Source organism: Pelodiscus sinensis, chromosome 8, assembly GCF_049634645.1.
Source record: "Pelodiscus sinensis isolate JC-2024 chromosome 8, ASM4963464v1, whole genome shotgun sequence".
NCBI classification, from domain to species: Eukaryota; Metazoa; Chordata; order Testudines; family Trionychidae; genus Pelodiscus; species Pelodiscus sinensis.
In genome coordinates, this window is record NC_134718.1 from 4,447,560 (window position 1) to 4,461,596 (window position 14,037).

General features: G+C 44.1%; 1 protein-coding gene across 5 annotated transcripts in view; it reads left to right on the top strand.

Annotated features, from left to right (window-relative positions):
* The window catches only part of PDLIM1 (PDZ and LIM domain 1), a 56,867-nt gene that overhangs the window by 18,350 nt on the left and 24,480 nt on the right, over positions 1 to 14,037 (top strand). For all 5 annotated transcript variants that reach the window (XM_075935730.1, XM_075935733.1, XM_075935731.1 and 2 more), the window contains one exon: positions 3,318 to 3,469. In XM_075935730.1, coding sequence (XP_075791845.1) covers positions 3,318 to 3,469 — 152 coding nt within the window. The remainder of the gene's footprint in view (positions 1 to 3,317; positions 3,470 to 14,037) is intronic.

The window sequence follows — 14,037 nt, forward strand, 5'->3', positions numbered from 1 at the left end:
TCTTTACTAGGCACCTTATCACTTCTGCTTAGGTGAGATGTGTTAGTCTTGGGCCTGGATCTGCATCAGCCACCTTGCGCCCAAAATAGTTGTGAGCCTGTGCAGAACAATGCTAGATGTCATGACTCCCTGAGCTGGCAGAGAGGGTAACACAGCACCTCACGTGCAGAGCAACCACAACTCACGTTTTTCTGCAGCCTCCACTAGCTCAGCCCCCTTGGGCTTTGCTCTGCAGGTTCATGTGTCAGTGTCTTTGGCTGACATCAGTTCTGTAGGTTAAAGATTTTGGATGCAAGCAAAGGTGAGAGGCTCTTAGAAATGAGCTTGTACTGGGAGGAAGAGCAAACTGCCTAGTCCCGGCTGAGGCTCTCTTGCACTGGTCATGCTAGTGCATTGTTTTTTGTAACCACGTTGAATATTATCTGGTTTACAGCGAATAAAAAGAAAACTTGGCAATGTCTGTAGACCTCAGTGCCCATTCCCAGGCAAGGAACACGTTATCTCCCCATCCTAGAGCTGGGAAAACAAAGGCATAAAGCGGCCCAAGGTCACAGAGCAAGTTGGTGGCTGAGTTAGGGATACTGAATCCCTGTTTCCACGGAAGGCTCAGTCAGTTCACCAGCAGCCCTTGGAGATGCACCCAGCTGCACAGTTTAGATCCAGATCTCTCTCTCTCAAAGATGGGGGGTGTTTTGATTTGGGACAGGCTTTAAATTTGTCAGTGGATGTTTTCTGGGCCTGGAACATAGGCCACTTCATTAGCTCTGCAATAGACTACTATGGGAATATATTGCCTATTGAAGTAATTTAAAGTGGCAGGCAGGTACATGAGAACTGTAATACCTCTGATGACCTTGGGTTGGTGTCAAGTGTCTAGGTCAAGCTATGGGGGTGATGCAGTTCGAGTCGCGGCAAGGATTCAGGTCCTAGTTGTCAGATCCGAAAAAGGGCCGGGTTGCCAAGGGGGAAGGGAGACCTGGGCCCGCCCTCTCTCCAGGTCTCAGCCCAGGACCCTAAGAACAGGTTCTGACGATCCCCGTTCGACCGGTGAGGGAGTCTGTCCCCAAACTCATCGGTCTGCAGGCAACGTCCTGCCCTGTCCTGGGCTGCTTCCTTCCCTCTCTGCGACCCCTGCTCCGGTTCTGGCTCCTGCTCCAGTCCCGGCTGTTGCCCTTTCCTCAGCTCTGTCAGTCCTCTTCCTGCTCGGGTCTGTCCCTCCTTTAAACCCGGCGCCCTGTCGTCAGGACACCGGCGCATGTGCTCCTCGCCTCTGCCCGGAGCGTCTGGGCTGGGACACACTGCGCATGTGTCTCCTGTGGCTGCCAAGCAAGCTCAGCAGAGCCACTTGCTTTTCGTGGCGCAGGGGCTCAGCCTGGCATTCGTGCAGGGGGTGGGACTCCTGCCTTTGGATCCTGCTTCCCCATCACACTTTGATGCACATCAGTGTAAGGTTTTCTCCCTCACTGTCCCAAGGGATGTTCTCTGCTTGCAGGCCTATACTAGGAGCTTTCTCTAAAACTTATAAACAATGTATATTTATGCCTGACAGCTCAGCTGGGCTTGCTCAGCTACTTAATAGCTGTTCCAGCACACTGAAAAGTAGGATGAATCAAAGAATAAATAATTGTTTCCTGGTGGAGGGTATCAGAGATATAGCCATGTTAGTCTGTAACTTTAAAAACAGTGAGCAGTCCTGTGGCCCTTTAGAGACTAACACTTATATTAGATCATGAGCTTTTATGGGTAAAACCCAGTTCTGGTAAGTTGGAGTGGAAATGACAGAATCCAGGGTATATATAACAGCAAAAGCAGTTACCTGTCAATTGTAGGACCAGTGTTAATGAAGCTGATTAAGTCAGGCTTGATGTTTATCATTGATAGCATATGGCGTGGAAATGCGAATTTCAAAGGCGGGGGAAATTGCCTTTATAGCGTGTTATCCCATTCAAATCTTTATTGACACCTGTGTTGATACTCTTGAACTTGTAAAAGGAGCTCCAGTTTTTCTTTCTCCCTCTGTAACTGGGTGATACGTTTCTTTGTAAAAGGATGGCTACTTTTAAATCCATTAGTGAATGTCCAGGGAAGTTAAAATGTTGCCCTAGAGGTTTGTGTGTTACCATTCCTGGTGTCTGATTTGCGTCCATTTATCCTTTGGCGCAGAGATGGTCGTTTGGCTAATAGACCTGGCAGAGGGGCATTGCTGGTACTTGATGGCTCACATTAGTGGATGAGTCCCTGTTATAAGCCAGAGACACAGCCCTACAGCAGATCCATGCTGGGAGCGGAGCTGCAGCCAGAGATTCTGAGAAACTGCTTGTAAGCGCATGATCAAGATCTGAACTTGTGTAGCTGCCTTCAGTGGTGCACATTTCTCTGTAATGCTTCTGCTACAGTGTGTTTTCTGGGTTGCCTCTCTCTGTTTCCAAGGAGCTGGCCTTCCTAATTGCCAGTTGTGAGGCTCTCCATGGTGAAGAGCAGTTGTGGTTTAGTTGCAGAATTAGTGAGTTGCTGAGCATGCTCCAGTCCTTTCTCTCTTGTATGTGTGTTCATTCTCTGTTGCTTTCCATCGTCACCTGGACTGAGAAATAAACATGGCATCCACATATCTATGGTTCAGAGCAAAACCCTGGATTCTTAATACTTTGGGTTTTGGGGGAAATTGGCATCTGGACCTAGGGGTATGTCTAGACTGCATCCCTCTGTTGGTAGAGGGATGCAGATTAGACAGGTCGACATTGCAAATTTGAATGTCCCGTGCCTAATTTGCATAAAAACGGCCACCACGTTTTGCCAACTCAGCACTTTGTCAGCAAAAAGCGGCAGTCTAATGGGGGATCTGTCGAGAAAGAAAGCCTTTTTCGACAGATCCCTTATGCCTCCTGAAAGGAGGTTTACAGGATCTGTCAAAAAAGGCTTTCTTTATCGACAGATCCCCCTATAGACTGCCACTTTTTGTCGACAAAGTGCCGAGTCAGCAAAACACAGTGGCCATTTTTATGCAGATTAGGCACGGGATATTTAAATCCCTGCCTCATTTGCAATGTCAGCCTGCCTAATCTGCATCCCTCTGCCGACAGAGGGATGCAGTCTAGACATACCCTAAATGCCTTAGCCCAAATTCACTTTTATTTAAAACATATCTTTTTAATATTTAATTTCTTCCATTCTTCCCCACTCCAATTCCTTGATATCAAACAAACCACACTATGGACTTTGTCAATTGTTTCTGAAATGTCTGGGTCCTCACTTTCAGACTAGAAATGGTATGGAAAATCCAATTTCCCTTGGATTATTACCTTCTTATTCTCTCCTAGGTGACTCCTGGCAGCAAAGCTGCATTAGCCAATTTATGCATAGGAGATGTCATCGTGGCCATTGATGGAGAGAACACCGAAAACATGACACACTTAGAAGCACAGAACAAAATCAAGAGCTGCATAGATGACATAACCCTGACAGTCGGCAGGTAAGCTTCGGAGAGGCAGCCGAATTAGTCTGTAAGTGGAAATGTTTAAAAACAACAAATAGTCTTGCAGTACCTTAGACTAACGAAACATATAGCTGGTATCATGAGCTTTCATGGGAACAGCCCACTTCTTCAGATGTGGATTTGGCAGGTAAGTCACTGAGAAGATCGGCTCTTACTGGGGCAATTGGTGTTGTGTTGTACTTTGATGGCAACAGTATGGCTACGTCTAGACTGGCATGATTTTCCGCAAATGCTTTTAACGGAAAAGTTTTTCCGTTAAAAGCATTTGCAGAAAAGAACATCTAGATTGGCACGGATGCTTTTCCCCCTCATGCTTCATCCTGGGTTTTGTGGTCCACATTGCCCCAAAGGAGCACAGATATCACAGTAGTTCATAAAGGACTTAAGCTGGAAGAAAGAGCAGAGCCAAGGCTAATGTGCTAAGCTGCATCTTCCTATTCCCCATGTCCCCAGAGCAGTAACACATGAACCTTGTGAGAGCATAATTGGACCTAAATAATTTTAAAATTATGATCTCTGGAGCCTAGTTCCTGGGGACTACAAAACATTCTGGCTGTGTCTAGACTGGCAAGTTTTTCCGCAAAATCATCTGCTTTTGCGGAAAAACTTGCCAGCTGTCTACACTGGCCGCTTGAATTTCCGGAAAAGCACTGACGATCTCATGTAAAATCATCAGTGCTTTTCCGGAAAAACTATGCTGCTCCCGTTTTGTCAAAAGTCTTTTTCCGAAAGACTTTTGCGCAAAAGGGCCAGTGAAGACAGCATAGTACTGTTTTCCGCAAAAAAGCCCCGATCGCGAAAAAGGCAATCGGGGCTTTTTTGCGGAAAACTGCTTCTAGATTGGCCACGGACGCTTTTCTGCAAAAAGTGCTTTTGTGGAAAAGCATCCTGCCAATCTAGACGTGTTTTTCCGAAAATGCTTTTAATGGAAAACTTTTCCGTTAAAAGCATTTTCGGAAATTCATGCCAGTGTAGACGTAGCCTCTGAGTATCCAAGATTGCGAGGAGAATCTGCTCATGGTCCTGGTCTAGTGTTAGTGATTTTACAGTCATGTTTTAGTTAGTGATTTTACGATTGTGGGTTTGAATCCAACTTACAGAGCTAAGTACTCTGGTACAGTGGTAATGGGATCTGCATACAGAGCTAGGTAGCTGACTTCCTGAGAGGATCTCCATTTTACAAAATGAATGAAACACTGATTCATGATCTTCATTATATTAATAGACATCTAAAAGCCATGAAGGTATCATGCAAGTTTATTCCTAGCCTTACAAATGAGTATCTGGTTCCCTATGAGACCACCTTATTTTACTGGGAGCTATGTACCTGAATTTCCCCGAACTTTGCATACGCCTCTGACTGTTTGTGGGTCATGTAAATGTAGAGTTTTGAATGGGCATGAGTGGTTCTGATAAAGGAAATGCTGTTTGTGCTGTGTGTTTGATTATGACTATCAATAGCATTTTGATGTTTCCTGTTTCAGTATTTTCCTTGATGATGGTAATAGCTCAAAAATATTTCAGATCAGATTGTAGGCAGGAAGTCCAGCATAGCACATCTGGGAGTAGATCAAATTACTAACTAAAGAAAACATGCATGTTTTGGTCTCTCAGTTAATCCTGTGGGGAAAAATTCAGCTCTGCATGTCCACTAACCTCTGAAGAGCTAACACCAAGCATGAACTTGGTCTGTTGAATGGGCTCTTCTGAATGCACAAAGTCACGAGACCTCCTCATCAGCCTCCTTCTGGCCCTGGCTATGGCCACCATATATGACACCAGGAGGAGGATGTTGGATGAGGGGGTTCTCTGCGACTGTGGGGCCTGCTTCCGTTCCTCTCTAGTGTCATGTATCCAGGCAGAGTTCCTCTGGGTGGCGTCCACTGGCTCCATCGATAGCTTTGAGGAGCAGTGGGCGCTGTCCGGGGTTCTCTGCTCGGTGTCCCCATCCGGCTCCCTTGTTTTAAACCTGTGACCCGCACCCCCTGACCTTGTTCTTCATTATTTTCCCCCAGAATTAGTTGGACCCTGGGTCTAGTCGTCCCTCGCGCAGGGCTGGGGGAGGGACCTTAAGAAGTGGGCAGGCTGTGCCCACCCACCCCTCCCATGGTTTCCAAAATAGTGAATGCACTGCCTGCGGTTTGGCTCACTGAGATAACAGCATCCTTTAGGGAGCTCTGTTTGCTGCCATTTGAGTGTAGTAGCTCTCAAATGTTGACACACCTGGTGTCAATTCCTACTTACGTTCTCTGCTAGTCACATTAATATATGCCTATTAGCAGGACTCGACAAACTAGAGAATCTACTCGTCTGTGGCGAGTAGATTTCAGCCACGCGCCCCGTTTACCGGCAGCGCATGCATGCGCAATGCGGCTCTTGTGCATGCGCAGTGCGGGGCTGGCAAGCAGCTTTCACCGCCATTTGTCAAGTCCTGCCTATTAGCATCTTCTGTCAAGCGCCATGTCTCAAGCGCCTTTCATAGTCAAAAACAAAGAACAAAATCCCTGATCTACAGGCATCCTGCAGTACAGTGTTTCTCAACCTTTTTTTTATAAAGTGCCCGTTTAAAAAAAATAAGTACCTCCAGTACCTACAGTTTTCAGACACACAATTTTTTTCTACCATTGCAACACATTTGTTTAAACAACTTAATCATAGCCAGGTAGGAAATGAAATTTGTGGATATAAAAAATATAAAAACAATAAAATGCTGTAAAACTTAAAACAAAAATTCAGTTTTCTCCAAATGTCAGTTGTGTTAGCGTACCCCCTAGACTTCTCTCAAGTACCCCCAAGGGTACTCGTACCACTGGCTGAGAGAGACTAACGAATTGTCCATTCGTCTATCTCCAGACCCCCATCTATCTGTCTATCTAAAATCCCATACAATCCTCGTCACTTCCATCTCCAAGGTCCCTCTCTGACGCCATATTTATTTCAGTATCTAGCAGTGCTGCCCTTCATTGATCAAAGAGATGGACACCAAAACCCAAATCATGGCTCCTCAAAGCTTGTCCAACCCCCTTTTCAAATTTCTTGGGGAAAGTTTGGATTCTACACCCAAAATCCTTATCGCCAAGTTCAGGAGGTTCACAACCAGGGTGTCGCGCCTGCTTTGTTCTTTGGAAAGATGAAGTTTTGGCTTTTACATGGGACTCGTTGAGCTCTTATCCTGCTTTACTTAGAATTTCTGCTCTGTTTTTTTTTTTTTTTTAATTGGGATTCTTGGACAAAGCAAAATATATTTTCCCAGCTGTAAATAATCAAAATGAGCTGGTTTTCCTTTATGGGAACGAGAAGCAGGGCAGATAGGAACATACCACCAGGACACTGGGAACTCAGAGTGTGTTGGGAGCCATTGGTGACGGAAAAAGATTCAGGAGGTGCAATAGATAAAAGAGCTTCATTTGGATTCAAGGAAGGGAAAACCAAAGTACAACAGCAAAATTCTTATACAGCCAAATTACTCACTCAGCTCAGCTAGCTCTGGTTCAGAAGCACCTCTTGCATGGGACCCAAGCCTCATGCATGAGATTTCTGTGTGCTTCTAGAACAGATGCATAAATGGATTTGGATTATCCAGATGAAAGCATGTTTCACTGGCATGCTTGAGTTGGTGTTAATTGCAATATTCTTGGCTCTCACAAGTTGAGCAAACAGGGAGTTCTGACCCATAATACCATGCTGGTATGTAACCAGGAGCAACCAAATGGCAACATTTTTGCATATCTCTATCAAAAACACTGAGTAGCCCCCTCTCTGTGATGAAAGCATGTGTGAGTTGGGATGGGATGACAATATTTGCAAAAAGGAATACAACTATGTAACCTCACCACCTCCTTCTTCACGCCTCTAGCTGCCTTTCTCTGGTGCCAGCATGTAAATTCTTATCACATCTTTTTAGCTTGAAAACCAGTCTGGTTCTTTGGCCAGAATGGTTGCCAAGAAGCAAAGCTTTGCATTCCTTCTCTTAAGCTGCCACCGGCACAGGGAAGAGTCTCCTACCAGGTTATATTGCAACAAAAGTGAAAAATGCAAGAACTCAGAAGCATTACGAGAAGAAATGTTGGGGGATAAAAAAGAATGTAACTGTTCTGTGTCATGCAGATCAAACCATACACTGTTCAGAGGCACTGATCGGTTTGGAATGGTGAGGACTGGTTGCATCTTGTGCTGTCTTGCCAGCAGGAATTTTCCAGCCCTGTCATCTTACTAATAATTCTCTTGGCCCTGGGAAAAGACATTGATGCTTAGTGCATGTCTATGTATGGGCATGCAGATTGTCTAATCCTCAGATACGGCTCTGGAGCCCAGGAAGAGCTCTGTGTTACTTTCTGCTCTGTTATTCAGCACTCCTGTGTGAAATTTACTAATGATCGCTGCAGGCAAAACCATTTGCCAGCCAAGTCTAGGGTTTACCCTGTTTCACAGCCCCTCTCCTTCATGTGAAAAAAGTGAACTCTGTAGCTGACCAGTGGAAAAACCATGAAAGTCAGATGTATTTAATACTCAAGTGTTATAATGAATGGTAAGTGGGTGGATTGCTGCCTTTCTGGGTAGAATCAGCTCAGCTCTGTTATAACCCTACAGTGCTCGCAGCTAATGGAGTGATACCTTTTGTGGTAAAGTAACAGAGATGTAGCCGTGTTAGTCTGGTCTTGCTGAAACAAAAGACAGGACTAGGCAGCACTTTAAAGACTAACAAGGTGGTTTATTAGGTGATGAGCTTTCGTGGGCCAGACCCACTTCCTCAGATCAAATTGTGGAAGAAAATTGGCATGACCATATATACCAAAGGAATACAATCAAAAAAAGTAAACACATATAAAATTGACAAATCAGATTTTAGAACAGAGAGGGGATGGGGAGGGTTAGTGTCTATGAGATAATAATATTAGGGGTGATAATTGAGGAAGCTATCTTTATAATGGGTAAGATAATTAGCATCTTTGTTAAGGCCCATTCGTAAAGTGTCAAATTTAAGCATGAATGACAGTTCAGAGGCTTCCCTTTGTAGGGAGGATACTAAACTCCAAGAGGCTCTGGGAGACAGACGGATAGTCTCCTATAGAAAACCACCTAACCTCAAGATGATTCTTACCAACCACCATGGGACATACCACACTAATACCAACCCTGGTACCTTCGGGTATGTCTACACTACCACCCTAGTTTGAACTAGGGTGGTAATGTAGGCAACCGGAGTTTCAAATGAAGCCCGGGATTTGAATTTCCCGGGCTTCATTTGCATAAAGCCGGGCGCTGCCATTTTTAAATGTCCGCTAGTGCGGACTCCGTGCCGCGTGGCTACACGCGGCACAGACTAGGTAGTTCGGACTAGGCTTCCTAGTCCGAACTACCGTTACTCCTCGTTTCGAGTAACAGTAGTTCGGACTAGGAAGCCTAGTCCGAACTACCTAGTCCGTGCCGCGTGTAGCCGCGTGGCACGGAGTCCGCACTAGCGGACATTTAAAAATGGCAGCGCCCGGCTTTATGCAAATGAAGCCCGGTAAATTCAAATCCCGGGCATCATTTGCAACTCCGGTTGCGTACATTACCACCCTAGTTCGAACTAGGGTGGTAGTGTAGACATACCCTTCCCTTGCAACAAATCCCGTTGCCAGCTTTGTCCACATATTCACTCTGCTGATACCATTATTGGACCTAACCAAGTGAGTTATAAGATCAAGAATACACATTCCTGTGCATCCAGAAATATAATTTATGCTAACATGTGCCGAAAGTGTCCGTCTGCTATGTACATTGGACAAACGTCTCAGACACCTCGCCAAAGGATCAATGCCCACAAAACAGATATTGGACAGTATCACAAAGAAAAAACAGTTTCTTGCCATTTCAACCAGCAAGGATGTTGTCTCAATGACTTGATTACCTGCATCCTGCTTCAAAGGCCTTTTAAGACGACACTTGAAAGAGAATCCTCTGAACTGTCATTCATGCTTAAATTTGACACTTTACACTTAAGTTTGAATAAAGACTGTAATTATCTTACCCATTACAAAGATAGCTTCCCCAATTATCACCTCTAATATCATTAGCTCACAGACATTTACCTCCCCCCCATCCCCTTCTGTTCTGAAATTTGATTTGTCCTTTTCATATGTGTTCATTTTTTCAATTGTATCCTTTGGTATATATGGTTGTGACTATTTTCTTCCACTATTTGATCTGAGTAAGTGGGTCTGGCCCACGAAAGCTCATCACCTAATAAACCATCTTGTTAGTCTTTAAAGTGCTACATAGTTCTGTTTTTTGTTCCCTTTGTAGTCTTATGTTAAAGTCTCTTTGAAGCAGAATTCATGTAGTGAGGTGGTTGAGACAATGCCCAGTCTGGTTGAAATGGCAAGAAACTGTTTTTTCTTTGAGAGACTGTCTGATGTCTGTTTTGTGGGCATTCTTTGGCGAAATGTCTGAGAAGTTTGTCCAATATACATAGCAGACGGACACTGTTGGCACATGATGGCATAAACTATATTTCTGGCTGAGCAGGAATATGTGATCTTGTAACTGAAATGGTTAGATCCAATGATGGTGTCAGCAGAGTAAACATGTGGACAAAGCTGGCAATGGGGTTTGTTGCAAGGGAAAGTTCCAGGGTTGGTATTAGTGTGGTATGTCCTGTGGTTGTTGAGTTGTAGTTTATTGATAATGTTTTGGACGGGTTTAAGTTGGGGGCTATAGGTGATAACAAGTGGTGTTCTAGTGTTGGTTTTCTTGGAACACCACTTGTCATCACCTATAGCCCCCAACTTAAACCCATCCAACAAAGTGCTGCATAGTCCTGTCTCTTGTGGTAAAGGCCTGTGCTTTTAGAGCAAGAAGACCCTTCTCGCTTCAGTGCCTCCACAAAGTTCCAAGCAGCCATATAGTGCAGCCTTGTGATATCCCTGGAGTCCTAGCTAGCTGCAGATTGGTCCAGTATTTAAATAGCATCACTGTGCCAGAGTGAGTCAGCCAGATAATGGATTACTCAAATTTACTGCCTCATTATTTGCACCCTGGGGCTCATACCTTGCCATGATGACACTTCAAAGCTTATGTCATGCCCTGAAGGTGCTTGTGCTTGACCATCAAACCACAGCTCCTTAAACTTCCCTTCTAAAAATGTTTGAGATGGAGGGTATATACAGTCCAGTGTTTCTCAACCTTTTTTATAAAGTACCCCTTTTTTAAAAAAAAAAAAATAAGTACCCTCAGTACCTATAGTTTTCAGACATACACATTTTTTTTTCTACTGTTGCAACACATTTGTTTAAACAACTTAATTGTAGCCAGGCAGGCGATGAAATTTTTGGGTGTAAAAAGTACAAAAATAATAAAACGCTATAAAACTTAAAACAAATTCAGTTTTCTTCAAATTTCAGTTGTGTTGACGTACCCCTCCAGACTTCTCGAATACCCCACAGGGTACTCGTACCATTGGTTGAGAAACACTGATATAGTCTACCTCAATGTTTCTTAAACTGTTTGGGACCACTGAATACCAAACAATAATAATTTTTTATGCGGAACACCTATGAAAATTTTCTTTTAAAAAAATTGTCAGACGAAAAAAGACAAAAACAAAGCGGTCGTGGCACAGCTGTGAATTGTTCACAGAATGTTCAGCGGAACATAGTTTAAGAAACACTGGTCTGCCTTATTTCACATAATGATCCCACCTCAGAAAGGGGTAGGATAGCATATTAAGTCTTACATCTGCCAGGAACTTTTCTTGTGTTGGCACTCTGGTTATTTCTTTGGGATTTTACTTGGTTACTTTCAGCCTAGGATTTGAAGTGAGACAGTATATCTGCTCCCCTCCCCCAGTGTACAATCCCTGATTACAGAATTAGAGCTGCATTGTCCAGCTCTAAACTTCCCCTGCCATTCAGGCCCATTCCCATATGCAGAATATGGGATCCAGACTCTTAGATTTACCAACATCATTTCCAGGCCAGTCTTTGTGAAATGTTGTATTTATTTCCACACTCCTGTCTTAACTTGTATACACTTTTCCTCTTCTCCTTCCTACCAGTTTTTCTCTAATTCCTCATAGAGCTAGTTTGGAATCTGAGAGAATTCTTTTCTCAGCCATGTCTGCGAGGGGTGTGTGTGTGGGGCGGGGAGCAGCAGCAAATTGGTGACTCTCTTCTCTGTGCTATAATGCTTGCCCAGCTTGGATGAACTAAATCACATGGCTATCTGAGCTGCAAGCATGTGGTGAGAGTGTTTTCTGCATGCCCATGTTTGCTGCTGGCGCACACACCCTCGCTGAGCTTTGCATCAATAGCAGAAGGAAAATTGCTCAGCCCCCTTTCTTCCTTTTACACCCTGACATTGAAACTTTGATCTGGGTGAGGCTGAGTTCAAACTAAGTTCCATTTAAAGCAAATTCTGAATGGCAGATCACTGCGAATTAAATCTGGGATCTGTGAAAGATCCTTAGTGTCTAAATCCCATTGACTTTCATTGTGAGTTGAGTGTCTAATTCTCATAGATGTCTTTGTAAAACCCCATCCCTAGCAGTGGTGAAAAGGGCAGGTTTGACAGCCCTTCAACAGACAGGGATGATGTTGGTAACAACCTTCTCTTTCTCTGTGTTCCTTATATATACCTCTTTCTTGAGCAGGAGGATAACGGGTGAAAAGTCCCTGCAGTCTGGCCCATGCTGCTGCTTTGTGTGTGTGCCGGAGTGGCGATTTGAACCGGTTGGGCTGTTGTTTTTTGTGGTTTGAATTCCTTTCCCCTGAGAGCTGGTTTGAGACCATTGGTGGCCTGTGAGCAAACAACTTTGTCCAATAGGTATTCAGCCTCTACTCTCTGAGCAAAAATTGAAAAGATGTCACCATCTGGGTTAGATTTAACCAATCACTTATTAGTGAGAGCCTCTTGTTGCCTAATATACTAATCTAACGCCTCCTCTCACTGCATATACTTTATTTATATATTGGATGGGCTGTGTCTAGACTGGCAAGTGTTTCCGCAAAAGCGGCTGCTTTTGTGGAAAAACTTGCCAGCTGTCTACCCTGGCCACTTGAATTTGCGAAAGAACACTGACGATCTCATGTAAGATTGTCAGTGTTCTTCCGCAAATATTATGATGCTCCCGCTCAGGGATAAGCCCTCTTGCACAAATGCTTTTGCGCAAGAGGGCCAGTGTAAACAGGTAAAAACTGTTTTGCGCAAAAAAGCCCCAATGGCGATCAGGGCTTTTTTGCACAAAACCGCGTCTAGATTGGCCCGGACGCTTTTCCGCAAAAAGTGCTTTTGCGCAAAAGCGTCCGTGCCAATCTAGACGCTCTTTTCCGCACATGCTTTTAACAGAAAAACTTTTCCGTTAAAAGCATTTGTGGAAAATCATGCCAGTCTAGACGCAACCAATAGTGTGTAGCTGGAGAGGGCCCTCACTTGAATCTGTTAGAAGAATCCACTCTTTAAAGCCTGTTAATGCTAAATTCTCTCTTCCTCATATCTTATCTAGTGCCATAAATTGCTTGCTCACTGAGTGATTGAAGGATTTTGTTGCAGCTGTTGTTAAGACAAAGGGAACCTTTAGTCTCACAGACTACAGGAGGACAAAATGTCGACTGTTTAACCTTTTTGTTTGGGTAACTGTTAACTTGGATAGAAAGTACAGTAACTCTGGGGCTGACCTTGCTCTTTCTATTTATAGACCGTGACAAATCGGGGTGGATGCAGATTTGGAAGCCAAAATGTGTTCTCTTTAGCCAGGCTAATCTGATGGTTGCATAAGGTAGTTTATGCCTTTAAAACCAAACTAGTCTGAATACATGAGCTAGGCTTTCTGCTGTCTCTTCTTGTGCATGGAGTCAGAGTACTGTGTGTGTAGGGACAGTGAAAAGTCACTCCGATCCACTGAATCAGAGAATTTTGTCTCAGGTTGATATATGTGCTTCCTTGAAGATTAAAGCTGAATGAACAATTGATTGTTTGGTTTAGGAACCATTGTGGGACAAGATTAAAGAAGGATGATGTTTTTTAAACTTTTCATGATCATAAAAAAAACCGTCAAAACAAAAAAAAGCTTTGAGTTGCAAAACATTTCATTTTGACCATTTCAGAATATTGTGTTTTGATTTTTTTCATTTCAAAACAATATTGCATTTTGAAATTTGGCCAAAGTTTTAAAAAAACACACACACACACACACAAACCAAACTGAAATGAAAGGCTTGGGGAAGAATACTGTTTCAAGTCAACCCAAATGTCATGGAGGTTGGGTCCATGGAGTGCTATTAGCCAGGGGGTAGGAACGGTGTCCCTGGCCTCTGTTTGTGGAAGGCTGGAGATGGATGGCACAAGACAAATCACTTGGTCATTGTCTTTGGTCCATCTCCTCCGGGGTACCTGGTGGTGGCCGCTGTCGGCAGACAGGCTTCTGGGCTAGATGGACCTTTGGTCTGACCCAGTATGGCCATTCTTATGTTCTAAGCTCAGGGTTGAGGGTCTCACTGGACCAACTTGATTTTCATGCAAACCTGCTCCTGGGTTCACTTGTGGCCTTTGGTGGCCAGGCTGGC